The 20,622-nt window shown below is 39.0% G+C and overlaps 1 protein-coding gene across 5 annotated transcripts in view; it reads left to right on the top strand.

Moving 5' to 3' along the window:
- The window catches only part of LOC114648307 (serine/threonine-protein kinase MRCK alpha-like), a 571,032-nt gene that overhangs the window by 371,550 nt on the left and 178,860 nt on the right, over window positions 1-20,622 (top strand). For all 5 annotated transcript variants that reach the window (XM_028797282.2, XM_051925532.1, XM_028797279.2 and 2 more), the window contains 4 exons: window positions 91-339; window positions 731-810; window positions 17,898-18,064; window positions 19,567-19,689. In XM_028797282.2, coding sequence (XP_028653115.1) covers window positions 91-339; window positions 731-810; window positions 17,898-18,064; window positions 19,567-19,689 — 619 coding nt within the window. The remainder of the gene's footprint in view (window positions 1-90; window positions 340-730; window positions 811-17,897; window positions 18,065-19,566; window positions 19,690-20,622) is intronic.

Here is a 20,622-nt window from a genome sequence, read left to right as displayed (position 1 = left end):
CACATAATGCTGAATATGGTACTGTAGTTTTTTTTTTTATGAAAAAGAATGTCATCAAAGCTGAAAGACTGTTATTGAAATATATTTTAGGAGAGGTTTCAGTTTCCAGCACAGCCCATGGATGTCTCAGAAAATGCCAAAGACTTGATAAGGAGACTGATTTGCAGCAGAGAACATAGGCTTGGACAAAATGGCATTGAAGACTTTAAGAAACACCCATTTTTTGCTGGCATTGATTGGGACAACATCCGAAACTGTGAAGCACCTTATATTCCTGAAGTCAGCAGTCCCACAGACACATCGAATTTTGATGTAGATGATGACTGCTTGAAGAATTCTGTATGTATATTTTTCAGTTAGCTATGTTAAAGCACAAAGCATTACAAATAAAGCAACTAGAAAGCATTCTGTCAGTATTATGTTTTACAGTATTCTCTGTTTAGATTTTATTCGTTTTATTGCAGAGATACATTTAAGGTTAATTTTACAATGAGCACTAGCCAACTTGGCTAAATCTTGAATATTGTCATTTTAAACCAGCAGAAAATGAGAAAGAGCTTGGAAAAAAGACAGAAAAGTTTTACCCTTTCACCAAATGAAGCCATTATCAATTATTTATAAATATATAATAAGAAAAATATCAAGTGTACATTTTTATATCATCTGTAAATGAGTGTATTAGAATGTATATCCTATTTTAACTTTGTACTTTTATGGTTTTAATCATCAGGAAACAATGCCACCTCCTTCCCATACTGCCTTTTCTGGTCACCATTTACCATTTGTTGGGTTTACATACACTAGCAGCTGGTAAGTATGCTGATTTATTGTTTATAATGTTGAAAAATGAACATATTATTCTGCCTCCTGATCATTATACTTGTTATATAGCAGATCTCTTGAACAGGCAAACAATAATTCATCAGTGTTATAAGACTCAGATTGCATTTATTTCTGTTTGTTGATTTTGTTCACAAAGAGGTTGGGAGCATGCAGTGATAGCACTATGCTGCACCCACCACACAAAAAAAACACCCGGATTGGGACCCGAGTGCAGCAGGATCTTTGTACACAAAAATTTGTTGTAATATCTTAAATGATGCTATCTGATGTTACTTCCTCCACTAATTCAGGTAGGTGGTTTATAAATTCAAGTTTCAGTATTTTTTTGATTATTCCATTGTGGTAGCCAGCCCCGGACACAGACAGACAGACGCCGAAACGTCTACAAAAAGCACACTTTTATTCATATCAAGTCCACACAGCACACAGTGTCCCTGCACTAATCACCCTCTTTCAAGTCCTTCAACACCTCCACTCCTCTCCACCGAGCTCTGTTCTCTTCCTCTCGACTGCAGCTCAGAGTGGTGACTGTCAGCCTCTTTTATAGCCCACCTGGAAGTGCTGCAGGTGCTCCTTGACCTACTTTCGGCTGCACCTCCAGATGTGGCTGCGTTCCTGCCCAGACGGGCTGGTTAGGCCTTTCAGCTCCCCTGGCGGTGGCTCCCCTTACAGGGTTGAGCTTCCATGCTCAGACCCCGTGGCCCCCAAACCAAGCAGGTTTCTGGGGAGGCACAGTCCCTCTCCTGGTCCATCCAGGTGTCGCAACTGGGCACAGCCCCCAGCCGACCACCACACCCATATACATCCCCAATTCCAAAAAAAGCTGGGGCGGTACAGAAAATGCTAATAAAAGCAAAAAGGAGTGATTTTTAAATTTACATTGACTTGTATTCAAACAAAACCACTATAATGACAAGGTGTTTCATATTTTGCCAAATCATTGCATTGTTTTTTGAAAATTTTATTCTGAAAGTGTTGCCTAAATTCCAAAAAAGTTGAGACAGGGATAGTTTAGCACTAATAACGACAAGTTGAAATAACAAGGTGATATTAAACAACCGAGGCAATTGTGTCATTAGACATATATAAACAAGACCTTTGTGTGTGTATGTGTATGGATTAGTCCGCTGTGCTTACACTCAACCACAGCCACTGGATGGCGCATGCATACACTTTTACATTTTTACGGCACTTGCATGCACCTCACTTCTCATTAATCCCAAGCAGACAAAGTGAGCTTTGTGGTACATGGCATATTGTACGTTCACACAACAACTTAACCGTATGTTACAACCTGTTCAGCTGAATTTGTGCCACTGCTGCACTCGACTACATGTCTGTCTCAAACAAGATGTGACCTGTCTAGGTCCATTTGCTGGTGCCTCTGCAAGTTCACCAATATAGTAAAACACTAGGGAGTCTTAGGGTTGTGTTTTTTGCCACAAAGACCACACACTCGTAGTATTATATAAGGAACCTCCTAAAAAGGCCTAGTCCCACAAGATCAAAGATAGATTGTGGCTCAACAGTTTGCAAACGGATAGATTGGGCATTTCACCCTCTACAGCATACAATATAGTTATAAGATTCAATCTAGTAAAGACTGAAAACCACTTAAAGAATGTGCGTCTGACATCACTGACTTAAAACACCATAATGTGCCTGTAATGTATATCATGACATGGGCTCAAAGATTCTTAACCAATATGCTGTTGGCAGTATCTTAAATGTATTTTAACATTAATAGATAGAGTTATAATGTATATTTTATTGACTTTGTTAATAATATTTCAGTGAATAAGTGGCAAAACAGTTAAAAATGCAATCTGTACCTCATCCTATACATTTATTTTTCATATTACCTAGTGAAACACATGGGCCTCTAATCCTCAATAAATGGGAATTGAAAATAGTGTAGTACACCAATATAATGGTGAAGTTGATTGTAAATTGTGAACACCTAGGCATCATGTCCTTGGGAAGTATCAGTAAAGGTACCATGGATTGCAAAGACAAAAAGTTGTTAATACAGTATATGTGTTCCTGTGTTCCTCAAAAGAGAATAGGAAAAGTCCTTAGAGGCAATGTAGGGTGGAAGTCCAAAATGAAATTTTTTTTTTTTATCTAAAAAAGCATGGAAAATGCAGGATGTGATGAAACATTAAACCAAAAGCCTACCGTGTGTTATAACAGTGTTGATCTTGTGTAAAGGGGGTAGTACAGGGCATCACCAATTAAAGTATTCAATAATGCTATAAAGGTGGTTTAAAATTGATTCATCAAAAGTAGCAGGCAGTGTGGTGTAGTGGTTAAGGCTTTGGACTTCAAACATTGAGGTTGTGGGTTCTGATCCTGCTACTGACAATGTGTAACAATAAGCAAGTCTTTGACCTGCCTGAGCTCCAATTGGAAAACCAAAAAAGAAATGTACCCAATTGTATCATAAATGTTGCAGGTCACCTTGGATGAAGGCATCAGCCAAATAAGTAAATGTAAAGGAAAAAAAACTTGCAAAAATGTTGTCATGAAAGACAAAAATTAGCACTGAGTTATTATACAGTGGGTTTAAATAAATGTCTGCCAACCTGAAAAAAAACGTTAGTAATTACTTTTACTCAATGAAAAGCGGCGTCTTCAGTGTTGGCTTTTTCAAAAACAGAAGGCTGTGCATTTCATAGTTATTGTCAAGTGTGGTGTGCACAGTAAAATGAAGTGCTCACTTGAACAAATATATAAAAGTGGGGCAAATCTTACTGCGTAGATAATGTCTAAAATAGGTAGCTATTGGCAAAACAACACAGGCCAGTTTTGAACTCGTACATTTCTCTGAAATTAATGTAGAAGAAAATAAGGGGAAGTTGAGGTTTGCCTGTGTCTAAATGAAATTTCACTAAACACAACTGATTATGACAGAAAAAGATGTCCTGTAAAAGAAAAGCTATAATCTAGAAGGGGAATAAAATTGTTATTACAAAGTGGTTCTGGGAATAATTTAGGAGTTGCTATCTCTGATGACATTACACTTTTGCTGGTGCTCCTGTTGAAACTGTATGTTGATCAAATCATCCGCCACATAGTATCTTTACATCTTGATTTGGTATAAGGTTGCAAAAGTGTTGAATATATGAGGGTGGGAAAGTGTTTATAAATATTAAATACATTTGATCAATTGTGTGAATATGACTGGTTGAGAAAAGTCTAACGGTTGTAAGCCAATTATAAGTTTTCTAGTGTGCTCAGCTTCACAGGAATTGCTGGCATGTGAGTATAGGAGAAAAATAGGTTAGGGCGGGGTCCAAATACCCCTCCTGTCCCTTCATTTACACAGTGTAGAGTTGGGTGTAAGGGCTGTGTGTGTTAATGAAATTTTGTGCTTTTGTAAGGAAATATGTAGAGAAGTCTGTATTTGTAGGCCATGAAAGTGTTTGCTTAAGCATTTTATGTGAACAGCTATGTATATGATACATTATTTAAGCTATCAGGCATGTGTGCAGTGTTTGCGCTTTTTTTTTTTTTTGGGTCCTAAACAGATTTGAGTACATATGTACTGTTTTGGTGCAGATATCTGTAGAGACTCACATCAATGTTAAAGGAAGAGAGCTGTTAATACTGCATATGTGTGCAGTGCCTGTGGAAATTTGTCCATCCTGCATTTTGTTTCCCTTAGTTGATACTTGTGCTACTGGCACGTGGAATGTGCTTCACAATGACAGAGTGTATCAAGTTTGTCTTGTTGTGGGAGTTGTTTGTGGACATACCAATGTGATTTTCCTGCAGTGTCAGCAATGCTGCATGCAAACTGTGCTCCTGCACCTCTTTTGTTTGTTTATGGCTGTGCATCTCCTATCATAGGTTGTGCACTTCCACGTCTCGGTGGCAGTAAGAATGACTGTATTCCAAATTTCGAGGCTGCTGTTAGCCAGATTTCCAAACCATGGGTCGTGTTGCATGTGTCATGGTATAAACTGTCGATTGAGACCAAGATCAAGCTTCAAAGGCCAGGGGTGTGCAAGTTTTTGTGTGACATATCGACAACCGTTACTTTTTTATGAATATGGATTGCAACACCAACCCCCCACATGGTTTGGCATGACATATGAACAGAAAATCCAGTATGAAGTAGTTCCTCATAGATACTGAGATTAGGGCTAGACCTATTATTTAACATTGATAAGGTTGAAAGTAAAAATCTGTTGCCAGATGTTTCTGTAGTCTATTATTCATAAATATTTTCAAACATGTCTCTGACTGGGATTCTGATATGTGTGATTGATATACTCTTATGTGTTTGTGTGTGTGTGTTTTTTTTACTCTGTTGCCCCACACTTTGTAAAAGGTCTTGCATACTCCCACACAGAAGAAACGGTTTACTCACTCCTGGCCGCATCACAGCAGGGAGTGTAGTGAGATCACTATTTATTTGCTACCTTCAGGATTGGCAAAAAAAGTCTCTAAACTAATAATCAGATGAAAGATTTGGTGTTACAGTATTTAAATTTTTAGACTAGTTCTCATTTTATCCAAAGAGATGGGGATTGTTTAAATGAGACAATGTTGCCAACAGAAAGTAAATTTGTGATATAGCTACATTTTAATAAATCACAAACCATGTTACAGTACTACTATCTGTCTGTGTGACTATGAAATAGACCAAGAGTGCACAAATCATGTGCATGTAAAAGAAAAATCCATCCTTGTTCATCCATTCTTGCATGCAGTTCCAGACTGAGGGTGATTGATGGTCATTTTATATTTCTTCTATTTCCGAATAATCGTACCAACAGTTGCCACCTTCTCACCAAACTTCTTGCTGATAGTCTTGTAGCCCATTCCAAACGTGTGCAGGTCTACAATCTTGTCCTTGACGTCCTTTGACAGGTCTTTGGTCTTGCCCATAGTGGTAGAGAGGTTGAAATGGAAGAAATTGATTCTGTGGACAGGTGTACTTTATACACATAACGAGTTGAGATAAGGTGTATCTGTAATTGATTGACTGATTGATTGGTTGTGTGCCCATGTGGCACACAGATTACAATTAATCTGTGGAAGCCAGGCTTCAGGCTGGGTTGTAGGGGATCAAATACTTATTTCTTTCAATGATATGCAAATCAATTTATAACTTTTATGTAGTGTGTTTTTTTCTGGATATTTGGTTGATATTCTGTCTCTCACCATTAAAATGGAACTACAGTAATCCCTCGCTATATCGCGCTTCGCCTTTCGCGGCTTCACTCCATCGCGGATTTTATATGTAAGCATATTTAAATATATATTGCGGATTTTTTGCTGGTTCGCGGATTTCTGCGGACAATGGGTCTTTTAATTTCTGGTATACGCTTCCTCAGTTGGTTTGCCCAGTTGATTTCATACAAGGGACGCTATTGGCAGATGGCTGAGAAGCTACCCAACTTACTTTTCTCTCTCTCTCGCGCTGACTTTCTCTGATCCTGACGTAGGGGGATTGAGCAGGGGGGCTGTTCGCACACCTAGACGATACGGACGCTCGTCTAAAAATGCTGAAAGATTATCTTCACGTTGCTACCTTCTGTGCAGCTGCTTCCTGAAGCGACATGCTGCAGGGTGCTTCGCATACTTAAAAGCTCGAAGGGCACGTATTGATTTTTGATTGAAAAACAAACTCTGTCTCTCACTCTCTCTCTCTCTCTCTCTCTTTCTCTGCTCCTGACGGAGGGGGTGTGAGCTGCCGCCTTCAACAGCTTTGTGCCGCAGTGCTTCGCATACTTAAAAGCCAAACAGCCCTATTGATTTGTTTGCTTTTCTCTATCTCTCTGACAGTCACTGCTCCTGACGCGCACTCCTTTGAAGAGGAAGATATGTTTGCATTCTTTTAATTGTGAGACTGAACTGTCATCTCTGTCTTGTCATGGAGCACAGTTTAAACTTTTGAAAAAGAGACAAATGTTTGTTTGCAGTGTTTGAATAACGTTCCTGTCTCTCTACAACCTCCTGTGTTTCTGTGCAAATCTGTGACCCAAGCATGACAATATAAAAATAACCATATAAACATATGGTTTCTACTTCGCGGATTTTCTTATTTCGCGGGTGGCTCTGGAACGCAACCCCCGCGATAGAGGAGGGATTACTGTACAATAAAAATTAGAGACTGTTCATTTCTTCTCTTCTTTTGGAACTGTTGCATCTTGGGTATTACAAAAAATGCATAATGTTTTATGGCACTGCTATTTGGTATGAACATTTAAGATATTATTTTTAATAATTATTTCTTGCCCACTTTTTTGAATGTGTACTCTCAGGTTTTGGCTTTAAATTAGTGTGTTAAGTTTTCTGTTGTGTTTTCCCTGTTTATGTCTTATGCATTATATCTGTTAAAAAGGCAAGGGGGTTATTTTTGTATGCTTAGCTAGAAAGATTGTGGATAAAATTGCACTGAATAAGCTCAATCCTTCACCTATTCAGCCATTATCATTTGATTACTTGAAAAGAAGAAAGAAGAAAAGATGTAGGTTTGAGAGCATGCCAGTAAAGGGTGGAAACAGATATACAAAAAAATCTAATGCTGAGTTTGTATAAGTGATCCTTCTCAGGTTTTAGGGGTATGTAGTAGTGTTTATGTATTGGTGGTGCTTCATTTATCGTGATGTCTTTGATATTTGTCCCCTTGATAACAGATGTGTTGTTGTGTGAAAGTTAACATGTGTACCAACATGTCACATCACTATTCCCATTTTGTGAAAGGGTAAGCTTGACATATGTAGAGTATCTCATCTGAGCTTTGTTAAAATGAAAAGATCTAAGAACAATCTGTATTTCTGAGCAGCTTACATTTACTGAGAATTTCCAGATTTCAGTCTTTGAGGTTTATTTTGCAATTTCAGTTGTGATAAATTAGTTTAATTTTGAAGTGCACAGGCCCTGATTTCACTACATCTTTGTCTAGTGTCTTAAAATTTCAACCACTTTCATTAAGTAAACACCATGCTAGGTTTTTCCTTTATGGGCAGATCTACATAATCAATAATCAGTTTTTACCAGTTTGTGCACTGCACAACAAGAGAAAACAAGACCCTGGATTTGATATATGCCAATCTTAAAGAGGCTTTTCGTTGCTTTGCCACCTTTAAACCGGTCAGACCATAAATTGGTACAACTCATACCGACATATAAACCCGTTGTCCGGAAATTGCAAGCCGTCACCAGGACTGTGCAGGAATGGACTTTGAAAGCACTGACTTGTATATGCTTTGTGAGTCTCATGGATAGGACATTGAGGGAATGAAACACTGTATCACATATTACATCAAAATTTGTGTGGATAACACAGTACCCACAAAGACAGTGCACTGTTTTCCCAACAACAAGCCATGAATCACAAAAGATTTGAAAACCCTACTGAATATGAAGAAGAGAACCTTCAGGTCTGGAAATAAGGATAAAACCAAGCGGATACAGTCAGAAGTGAAGAAGCAGCTCTGTGAGGGGAAAGTATGCCAAGTTACAACCAAACAACGTGAAAAAAGTGTGGAATGGGATGAAGATTATTAGTGGCTACAAACAGGGAACACGAACAGAGCTAATGATCTAAACCAGTTCTTTAACAGGTTTGTCTCACTCTTGTCAGTACAGTAATCCCTCGCTATATCGTGCTTCGCCTTTCGCGGCTTCACTCTATCGCGGATTTTATATGTAAGCATATTTAAATATATAACACGGAGTTTTTGCTGGTTCGCAGATTTCTGCGGACAACGGGTCTTTTAATTTCTGGTACATGCTTCCTCAGTTGGTTTGCCCAGTTGATTTCATACAAGGGACGCTATTGGCAGCTGGCTGAGAAGCTACCCAACTTACTTTTCTCTCTCTCTCTCTTGCGCTGACATTCTCTGATCCTGATGTAGGGGGATTGAGCAGGGGGGCTGTTCGCACACCTAGACGATACAGATGCTCGTCTAAAAATGCTGAAAGATTATCTTCACGTTGCTCCCTTCTGTGCAGCTGCTTCGTGAAGCGACATGCTGCACAGTGCTTCGCATACTTAAAAGCACTAAGGGCACGTATTGATTTTTGATTGTTTGTTTTTCTCTGTCTTTCTCTCTCTCTCTTTCTCTGCTACTGACGGAGGGGGTGTGAGCTGCCGCCTTCAACAGCTTCGCATACTTAAAAGCCAAACAGCCCTATTGATTTGTTTGCTTTTCTCTCTATCTCTCTGACATTATCTGCTTCTTATGCGCACTCCTTTGAAGAGGAAGATATGTTTGCATTCTTTTAATTGTGAGACTGAACTGTCATCTCTGTCTTGTCATGGAGCACAGTTTAAACTTTTGAAAAAGAGACAAATGTTTGTTTGCAGTGTTTGAATAACGTACCTGTCTCTCTACAACTTCCTGTGTTTCTGTGCAAATCTGTGACCCAAGCATGACAATATAAAAATAACCATATAAACATATGGTTTCTACTTCGTGGATTTTCACCTTTCGCGGGGGGGTTCTGGAACGCAACCCCCGCGATGGAGGAGGGATTACTGTATAGCCCTCCCATAATACTGCTAGCTTCTATGTGAAAGCTGAGGAGGTTTCAGAATCCCAGCTGCCATCTGCAGCCTCTACAACCTTCCCCTACAATAACATAACACCTGTGGTCTCCACCCCACTCCACTTTCTGGACTGTACAGTATGTCTCTACTAATCAAATGAAGAGAGAGTTGGGAAAACTCTGCATAAACAAGGTTTCAGTGTCACATAGAATCAGCCCCAGGGTGCTGAAAACATGTGCCACCCAGCTCTGTGGGGTCCTGCAGCACTTATTCTCCCTTTCCCTGAATTTGCAGAAGGTCACCCAGCTGTGGGAAATCTCCTGTGTGGTCCTAGAGCCAAAGAAACAGTATTCCAGTGACCCTAATGACTTCAGACAAGTTGCTTTTACTTCTTACACCATGAAGACCTTTGAGAGGCTGATCCTAAAATAGCTACAACCCCTGGTTTCAGAACATCTCAGTCCTCTGCAGATTGCCTATCAGACGCATATAGGATGCTACGTGTTCCATAGAGCCTACTCCCACTTGGACAAAGCCTGCGCCACAGTCATGATAATGTTCTTTGACTTTTCCAGTGTTTTTATCTCCATTATGCCTCATTGACTGGATGGATGGGGGCTCAAGGCTTTGAATCTTGTGTCTCCCACAATCTCCTGGATGATGGACTATCTGACCAACAGACAGCAGTTTGTGAGGAAAAGTAACTGTATGTCAGAAATCGTGTTGTGTAATACTGGAGCACCTCAGGGAACTGCCCGGTCTACCTTGCTGTTTAACCACTAGAAATTTTCAGATGACTCATCCATCTTGTCTGAATTATTAATGCAGCCCAAGTCAGAGTACAGAACGTTTGTGGAGGACTTTGTCTTGTGGTGCAGGGACAACAACCTGCAACTCAACATCAGCAAGGCAGAAGAGCTTGTAGTAGACTTTTGGCATGCCAAGAAGCCTCTGAGACCAATCACCATTGAGGTATGGAAGAGGTGCAGAGCTACAAGTACCTTGGGGATAACATGAATAACAAACTGAACTGGTCTGAACACAGTGATGCCATACAAGAAGGACCAGAGCAGACTTTACTTACGAAGGAGACCAAGATCTTTTGATACAGTGCATCCGGAAAGTATTTACAGAGCATCACTTTTCCCACATTTTGTTATGTTACAGCCTTATTCCAAAATGGATTAAATTCATTTTTTCCCTCAGAATTCTACACACAACACCCCATAATGACAACATGAAAAAAGTTTACTTGAGGTTTTTGCAAATTTATTAAAAATAAAAAAACTGAGAAATCACATGTACATAAGTATTCACAGCCTTTGCTCAATACTTTGTCGATGCACCTTTGGCAGCAATTACAGCCTCAAGTCTTTTTGAATATGATGCCACAAGCATGGCACACCTATCCTTGGCCAGTTTCGCCCATTCATCTTTGCAGCACCTCTCAAGCAGGTTGGATGGGAAGCATCGGTGCACAGCCATTTTAAGATCTCTCCAGAGATGTTCAGTCGGATTCAAGTCTGGGCTCTGGCTGGGCCACTCAAGGACATTCACAGAGTTGTCCTGAAGCCACTCCTTTGATATCTTGGCTGTGTGCTTAGGGTCGTTGTCCTGCTGAAAGATGAACCGTCACCCCAGTCTGAGGTCAAGAGTGCTCTGGAGCAGGTTTTCATCCAGGATGTCTCTGTACATTGCTGCAGTCATCTTTCCCTTTATCCTGACTAGTCTCCCAGTCCCTGCCGCTGAAAAACATCCCCACAGCATGATGCTGGCACCACCATGCTTCACTGTAGGGATGGTATGGGCCTGGTGATGAGCGGTGCCTGGTTTCCTCTGAACGTGATGCCTGGCATTCACACCAAAGAGTTCAATCTTTGTCTCATCAGACCAGAGAATTTTCTTTCTCATGGTCTGAGAGTCTTTCAGGTGCCTTTTGGCAAACTCCAGGCGGGCTGCCATGTGCCTTTTACTAAGGAGTGGCTTCCGTCTGGCCACTCAACCATACAGGCCTGATTGGTGGATTGCTGCAGAGATGGTTGTCCTTCTGGAAGGTTCTCCTCTCTCCACAGAGGACCTCTGGAGCTCTGACAGAGTGACTATCGGGTTATTGGTCACCTCCCCGCCCTTCTCCCCCGATCGCTCAGTTTAGATGGCCGGCCAGCTCTAGGAAGAGTCCTGGTGGTTTCGAACTTCTTCCACTTATGGATGATGGAGGCCACTGTGCTCATTGGGACCTTCAAAGCAGCAGAAATTTTTCTGTAATCTACCCCAGATATGTGCCTCGAGACAATCCTGTCTCAGAGGTCTACAGACAGTTCCTTTGACTTCATGCTTGGTTTGTGCTCTGACATGAACTGTCAACTGTGGGACCTTATATAGACAGGTGTGTGCCTTTCCAAATCATATCCAATCAACTGAATTTACCACAGGTGGACTCCAATTAAGCAGCAGAAACATCTCAAGGATGATCAGGGGAAACAGGATGCACCTGAGCTCAATTTTGAGCTTCATGGCAAAGGCTGTGAATGCTTATGTACATGTGCTTTCTCAATTTTTTTATTTTTAATAAATTTGCAAAAATCTCAAGTAAACTTTTTTCATGTTGTCATTATGGGGTGTTGTGTGTAGAGTTCTGAGGAAAAAAATGAACTTAAACCATTTTGGAATAAGGCTGTAACATAACAAAATGTGGAAAAAGGGATGCACTGTATGTGCAGCAAGTTTCTGGAAATGTTTTGCCAGAGTGGTGTTCTACACTGTAGTCTCCTCAGAAGAAGTACAGTGTCTGAACACACTTATCAGGAAAACCTGTTCTATCACAGGTTGAACCTTGGACACACTGGAAGTTGTTGTGGAAAAGAGGATGATGGCAAAATCGAGTACCATAATGAAGAATCCCCTCCAGGAGGCACTATCTTTGGGCACTTTTTGCCACAAGCTCATTTCACTACATTATGCTAAGGAGCACCTTTTAGTGTCTTTTCCACCCACTTCTGTTAGGCAATTCAATTCTTCCTCACAATGTACTCATTAAGTCTTTTTTTATTTATGCATTCATTTAGTAATTAATTGGCTGTTTTATCTGTTCTGTGAATCTATATCCTTGTTTATGTTTCTTCTGTTGTATGCATCTTCTATGGTTTTAATTTGATGTGAACACAGACTGTTGGGTATTGTCCAGGCCTTTATCCCTTTAACTTCCATACTTTTTACTTTCTCGTAGATGACGTATAGGCAAAGTATTGCATTTGTCCAAAAATTTGATGTCGAGATTTTAATGAATCTCAACGTTTTAGTCCTCCCAGACTTTTTTGTATACAAAGTATAGGCAAAGTATTGGAATCCTCCAAAAATTCCTTTTCGAAATTTTGATGAATCTCGACATTTTAGACCTCCCTGAGGCCAAAAATACCATTTTTGGAATTATGTCCGTGTATGTAAACATGATAACTTGAGTACGCTTTCACTTAGGTCAACCAAATTTTGCATACAAGTATTAGGGACAAAATGTAGATTTCTATCAACTTTTGGGCTATTGCCGCTAACCGGAAGTGGTACTTTAACTCTTATTAATTCATTTATTCCCTAAAAAGCAATGGGACAGATATTGTCTGGAACTGTCATATGTGTAATGATGACTGCTGAAACATCTGTACCACCTCTTGAATGAATATGCTGATTTTCAAACTATTAGGACTAAATGAAAGGAATATGTGCCACTACTGCCACCCACTCTCATCATAATGTACTTTCTGTTCTTATAATGCAGCAGGTGAGCACTGTCTGTGGTGCTGTCTATAGATGCTTCCTCACTTTTCAGTAAAAGAATTTGTTTCAATTTTAGACAGACCCATATCTCCACAAAGGTGTTTCTAGGAATGGTATGGGTGTCCGAGTTTCTGAATGGCATTCTTAAAAATGCAATCATAGTCATCTTGTGATTGCTCAGCAGAATGTGAACTCAAGCACCCTCCCCCAACTATGACTACAGGTAGTCCCCAGGATACGGACACCCGACCTACAACATACAAACGGGGCCGCAGCTGAGATGCATGCGCATCAGTAACTGCCACTCTGTCATCTTAGGCCTGGGGACACTGCAAGCGGTGGCTGGAGGGGGGCGATTTCGCTGCTCGCGCAGTTTAGTGTCTGTTGGGCAGCTCCCAGCAGCAAGCGGTTTCACTGCCCACCCCCCGCTGCAAGTGGTGACCCTGTTGTGGCTGAACGGAGACCATTGAGGGTGAACGGGGAGTCGGGGGGTAGCATTGTAGTGTGCCTCGGATGGCTGCGTGTTGAATGGGGGCGATGGTGCGGCGGGACACTGCAGGCAGCATACTGTAGTGGAGGTGACTGTGATGTGGGCTGGTGATGAACCGCCCCACGCTGCCCCCATTCATTCTCAATAGCAAGCCTGCTTGTACTGTTATGCACATAGCAGGAAGTTGTCTCTTGTCAGTACAGGGTGGTCCAGATCTAATTCTGCAGATCCAGATCATCTGGATGACTTTGATTTATGCGGGGACGATTCCAGTTCGGCGCGAGGATGATTCTTCGTGTCGTCAGTTCACACACTTCTCAATGGTCCGGTATTTTTCGGGTGATTTTCTATGTAATAAACTGAATAAGTTATAGCATAATGAAAATTGCATAATTAGATCTGGACCACCTTATACATCAGACGTGTTGACAACTGGTGCCTAATCTGCTGTGATAGCGTGTACAGTGCTGTACAGAAGAGCTCATCTTAACCTTTTGTCTTCACCCTTCAAGAATGTCTCTGAAATACAAATCTGATGCAAGTGCTGGTGCTACAGCAAAGAATAGAAAAACCATCACCTTTGAAAATAAAGTAGAAATAATAAAAAGGTCAGAAAGAGGTGAAACTCTATCATTCATTGGCAGAGCACTTGGTCAGTCAACAATAACATTTATTAAAGTAATGTACCTGTTTCGACTTACATACATTTTCAACTTCAGTACAAACCTACAGTCCCTATCTCTTACGTAACCCAGGGACTGCCTGTAATTTAATGGTTTTTTTTCTCTTCAGTTTGAAGTTTTTCTTATGTGTTTATATCTATGACTACCTTTCAGAACAGTGCTTTATGTTTCCCTTTCCCTGATGTGCTGTGTTTGCATTTTTGCAATCTTTAATCTGCTTAGAGAGTACACATTATCAACTGGGTACTGTTACATATTTTCCCCTCAAAATTCTGTGGAATGAGGCATTCATTTACTCTTTGGTTTTGTATCAGTATCAATAAGGAGCCCTCTCTCTCTCTGTGTCTCTCTCTCTCATTTTGTCATCTTGTTTGGTCTCCCACTGAATATAATCAGAAAAAAGTTCACTTAAATTAATTTGACTTAATTCATATTGGTTGAGTACCTCTAATCTGAAATGTCAGGGACTAGAAGTATTTTGGTCATTTTCGGATTTTGGAATATTCACATATACATTACAAGTTCTCTTAGATATATCCTTGATCAAGTAGGGAAATGTGCCAAACCAGCTAAATAACAGCTCACTCATATAATAATTCATATCACCATGCCATTATTATAATATGTATTGATTTGACAAATATATTGAACCTCAACAGAGATTATTATGATGTACAGACTGTATTTTAGTTCCCTTTAAAGAGGGCCAATTTTTCATAAGTTTATATAGGCTACCTGTCACTTCTTGGGTAACTTCTCAGGAACTGTAGGACACATCATGCGTTTCTCAGCCAAGCTTCAGCTTCATTATGTCCACTGTAAGTCAGTTAACTGTAAGACATTAACTGACTGATGAGACTCTTTGTCTTCAGTTTTTGTATGGCATGGGTGTACATACATGACCTGCTTTTGGCAATATAAAAAGGCAATTTGTATCAGTGTCCACTTTTCCTAAAGTAGTCGGAGCAAATTACTCCACGCATATTGCAAGAAGGACACCTAACGAGAATTTCGCTCCCTAAACTTCTGTGCAGGATATTGTATCTAGCGTTGCAGTGCTTCAAGTGGGACTCCCAACCCCAAAAACACTCTTACGGTCATTTGAGTGATGTTGCTTTGTGGCACTCACTGTTACTTTGTAGTTAAATTCATAAAGTGCATATTTTTCAATGGAAATTCCAACTCTGATTCCTAGGATATGTACCTTACCTACATCTCTGCTGGCAACAAATGAAACAGGAATCAAAGCAGCACCACTCACTTTGCATCAAGGTTGTCACAAAGCAATCAATGATAAAATGGCATGAGTATTCCACTGAACCATGGATTCTTATGCAGAAGTAAAGTCTGATCACATCAAGATTCATAAGATAGCACATGCAAAGAAGGAATTAACACTAGAATTCCTGAAGCCTACAAAAAAACTTGTAAGCCTGACCCACCTTAAATTCCTTTGCACCTCTCCATCAGCGTGTTTTGTCTTGTAAATGTGTCGATCAGCACAAGCAGCAAGCAGCCTGCTGTCCCATCCTCCCACTAGACAGAGCACACACACATTCATACATGAAAACGTCACTATTTGAAAAAGCTATGCCATTTGAACATGAGTTGTCATTTAAACGTGTTTTTTTTTCTTGCCTGTACGCCGCGTTATGGTGCATGCTACTGACAATGCAGACAGACTTATTCTTTTTGGGTGCATACACCGTCAGCATGACACTGCCAGATCTAAACACTAGCATGACGAATTGCTTGCGTATTAAAGTGAATGTAGTTGCAGGTGGAAATTTTTAAGTAAAGTAAAGTCTTTTACTTTATAGTGCCAAGCAGAGTTGTGCTGCGGTGCATCAGTCTATTAGCCAGCGAAAGTGCTGTGAAGAAGCCGTCTGTTGTTATGGTCCTGCCTTTGTCCAGTCTGATAGCGGTCACGGGACTTTGTATCTTTGATTCCTGGTAAAACAAATAGTTCTGAGCAGAATCAATCACAGTACCAACTGTGGTCATCGCTGCTTTTGTGAAAAGACTGGAGATAAACGGCATCAACTTAAAAGAGGGAGAGGCAAGTTCGTTGTACTACGTGAATGTCACTGAGAGAATAAAACTGAATAATAAAAAAAAAAAGTGCTAACTTTTACAAGTAGCCAAAATTTACACCGGGTGTTACAGACTCAAATCAAATGTATATTTTTATTATGTTATAGTAATAAAAATAGCAGCTCACTACTCAAAACACGAACCTGCAACCTTTCAGTTATAAGACAGCAGCTCATACCTTTAACCAATCTGGAATATGTTAAATTGAATGATATATATATATATATATATATATATATATATATATATATATATATATATATATATATATATATATATATATATATATATTACTTTGGTTATATTCTTGAATAAAAGCACATGTTTATTTGATATTTGGAGTCTTTATACACTTCACATCAATATTAGTATAACATGGGAAAAATTTCTGCTTTAGGTATGTGTTCAGCATTTCTTGCCTCACATTTCCTTTCATTGTACACTTACTCAGATCTTTGTAGACACGGAACACACATGAAATTCATGTATTTGAAATAATGATACGCTGTATTATTTACCCTGTACAACTCCAGGCACCTCACACACAGTTCAGGAGACTTGGCTTGAGCTGGGAGAACTTTTTGCCCAAGTTAGCATCAAGCAGGTGGGGGGACAGCAGGCTGCTTACTGCTTGTGCTAATCAAGACATTTACAAAACAAAAGACGCTGATGGAGAGGTGGGCCGGGATTATGAGGTTTTTTTTTTTTGGCATCAGGGATTCTAGTGTTAAAGGAAATTGCAAAACATCAACAACAATGCTAGTTACTGTAGACATGTGCAAAGTAAATTTTAATTATAAGTACAAGATGAGTGACATTGCCCAAAACGATGCTAAATCTGCGCACAACATCAACACAGTTTTGTCATTGTCCAGGCAATGTACAGAAGCAAATTAAAAGGCAAATAAAATACTACTTTATATTGGGAAACTTTTGAATATGTAACTTATTAATGACTGTTAGGCTGAAACTCTATAATGTGCACTATAAAAAACATGTAGCAGCAGTGATGGCTCTGGAAAGAGGAGCAGCAAACTACGTTAGATGACTAAAGCCCATTTCTTCCTCTGACTCTTAGGAAATTGAACCTCTTAATCCTTAGCAGAGTACATGGTGAATTAATCCAGGTGTTCAGATTTCTCAAGGAAAGTGAAAGATAAAATTCACCTTATAGAATTATTTCACTTAAGCAGTAAAAGGATAATCAAAGTAATCGGTGGGAATGAATGGAAAGTGCCTATTTTGTAATATTTTTAGTTTTATTGTGGTATTTTCAAGGGAAATTCAAATTTGTGTATTTATGTATTAAGACATTACTGAATTTTCTAAATTTATTTAATTTGCTATCCAATAACAGCATCATGCAGTGATCATTAAAGAATGGAAATAAGAAAACTTACGTTTTCTGTATTTGTTTGATTCTGACTTGTATTATTCTTAATATTTTCTTCCCTCATTCTGATTGATACTTTTGTTTCTGTTCCTTTTTTTTCTTATTTTTATCAAGTTCTCTGTCTGACCGTGGATGTCTAAGAGACATTTGTGGACCTACCTCCACAGAAATTGACGTTAGCATTCAGAGAAGCCTGGAAGACAGCTTAGCTACGGAAGCTTATGAAAGGAGAATACGTCGTCTAGAACAGGAAAAGACAGAGCTGAGTCGAAAACTGCAAGGTGTGATATTTACTTTTGCTTAAAATATTGAAATAATTTTGTTTAATTAACTAACTTTATAGCAGAGTAATTTTATCAAAATCTAAGTGTTTTCCCTTTGTATGGGATTTTAATATCGGCTAATTACTTTATATTACTTAGTCTTACAGTACTGTGTTAAGTATTTGATTAGTAAATTGAAGAAATGTGCATGGCCCATGAAGCTGTTCACATTTTACTCTTGGTATATCATTTTTGGTGCTCTAGGGAAACAATGAACTTCATTGCTCTGTTTAAAAGGTTTGTGACTTTTAAATGGTAATTAATGAAATTAAATGATAAGTACCCGATTGAAAAAGTAAAAGTGTTTTGATAAATTGAGTAAAGCAGATCTATTCCTGCAATAAGGAATGCATCTGTTTTTGGACTTAAATTGACTTAGTTATATTATGTTCTGAACATGTAAACTAGATACAGAGATTTCTGGAGCCTTTTAGGAAAAGTTGGAATTTTTCATTTATACAGAATGTAAGATCTCAACTTGTTAATGTCAGATTTTGAATTATTTGTAGCTGAACAACCAATGGTATTGCTAGACCTTTTTATGGTAAGCTTTAAAATGTGTGTTTAAAAATTTTTGATGGAGATTGTTTGCAGAGTTTTATCTGCTTTGCAGTAAAAAGATAGTAATTCTTGTGTGCTTTTGACAATTCTGTGGTAATAGAATTTAAAGACTATCTATTAATACAAGTAATACTCGTACGTCCCATACTTGAAGTTAGGTGGTTTTTGTGCCTCTCACGAAATACAGCACCCAAGATCACTCCTCTGAGATTGCTGCAGTGTGCTTCACTGCCATCCAATGTCACTGTGGCCTTTTTCCTAACAGTTAGGCTGCATGCTCACGTGGCCATTCTGTTCTTGTTAATTACAGAATATGACATGGCTGTGCCGCTGCTCAGCATTTGAAGGACCCAAAACCCAGTAATGTAAGGAAGCTTGCACCTCCAATTCCTTGGTCTTGTATGATTTTCTGTTAAGCTCTCAGTGTATGACTGGTGTTTGAGATGAAAACAAACAGCATGTGCGGTGTCTCTGTGCCCCTGTTCTTTTCCTGTCAGAATGAGAAGGATGTGAAGCCCAATTTCTTGGCTCATATGACCAATTCATGTGTCACGTTACTCATATCACAGCATAAGCTCTTGATTGAGACCAAGATCAAGGTTCAAGGCCCAGTGGTTTACAGAGTTTAATGTGAGCAGACAGACAGACACAGACAACCCCTAGCATTTTATGTAGAACAGATTTACTTATTTGTTGTATCGCGTCATTTTATACTCATAAATTTTAACCTGTTTACAAATCAGCTATTTTTGCTGTCATTCTTTTAGATTAGGTGGAGAATGATTAAGTCTCTTCTTTAAATAGAAGTAAATGGTTCTATAAATATGCACCATTTACATTTCTTTATATTGTTTAAAAAAATGAAGGTCTAATATTTGCATTTTTATATGTCTTTACAGAATCAACGCAGACTGTCCAGGCTCTGCAGTATTCCAGCATAGATGGTCCAGTATCTGCAAGCAAAGAAGTCGAAATACGAAGTTTAAAAGAAGAAATTGAAAATCTAAAAAAGCAGATAACAGGTATTGTATTAACAAACTTCTTAAATACAGTTATGACATTGGATGTTACTATTAAAATCTTTTAGGACTGAAACACTTCAAAAGAACATTTAACACTAGAATTCCTGAAGCTTACGTTTTTTTTTGCTGTTTTGCAAATATGTGGTTTAGCCTACACCCCAACCCCCCATTCAATCAGATGAAAGCACCACCCTATTGCAATCCTCACAGCTTAAGTCTGTGTTCAAGTGTTTATCTGTCGATGTGTTTATAAGGAATTATATAGGTAATGAAATATTGTGATTTGAAGTACATACATTTCATGTGTGTTCGTGTCTACAACTATCTGTGTAAATATAGAATGACAGAGGAAATGCAGGGCAAGAAATGCTGGCTAAACACATGGCTAAGATAGAAAATGTTTTGATATGTTATAGTAATAACAACATAATTTTGAAGTGAAGAGTAGGATGTGTGAAGCCCAAATATGCAAGAAACACCTTCACAAAAGGTGTAACAAAACAAGTATGTTTTAATTCAAGAATAAAACCAAAGAAAAAGAAATTTGTGTATTGACATGTTGCTGAAGCCCAACTATCAGTCAGTACAAAATAAGACGTTCGCATACATGTGTGTTGGCGCATTTCATTTTCAAGCAGTTGTCACAGTAGTAATGCTGCTCTGTCATGCATCTGCTCAGATGGTGCAGTAGATAAGTTTACGTTTAGCAGTGGCAAGGTAATAGGTTCAAATCCAGCATCTTCTTTGTATGTAGTGCTTTGAGTAGTGAGCTGCTATTATTATTATTATCGTATAACAAAAACATTTATATGATGTTAGTCTGTAACATCCTATGTAAATTTATGGAACTTGATGTTACTTTTCCACGTACACAGACATTCATATCAACATGTCATTTAAGTGATTTTTTATTCAGATTTATTTTTGGGTTCT

This window comes from Erpetoichthys calabaricus, chromosome 3 (genome assembly GCF_900747795.2).
Source record: "Erpetoichthys calabaricus chromosome 3, fErpCal1.3, whole genome shotgun sequence".
NCBI classification, from domain to species: domain Eukaryota; kingdom Metazoa; phylum Chordata; class Cladistia; order Polypteriformes; family Polypteridae; genus Erpetoichthys; species Erpetoichthys calabaricus.
The sequence above is the reverse complement of the archived record's forward strand: the minus strand, read 5'-3'. Positions and strand labels throughout refer to the sequence as shown.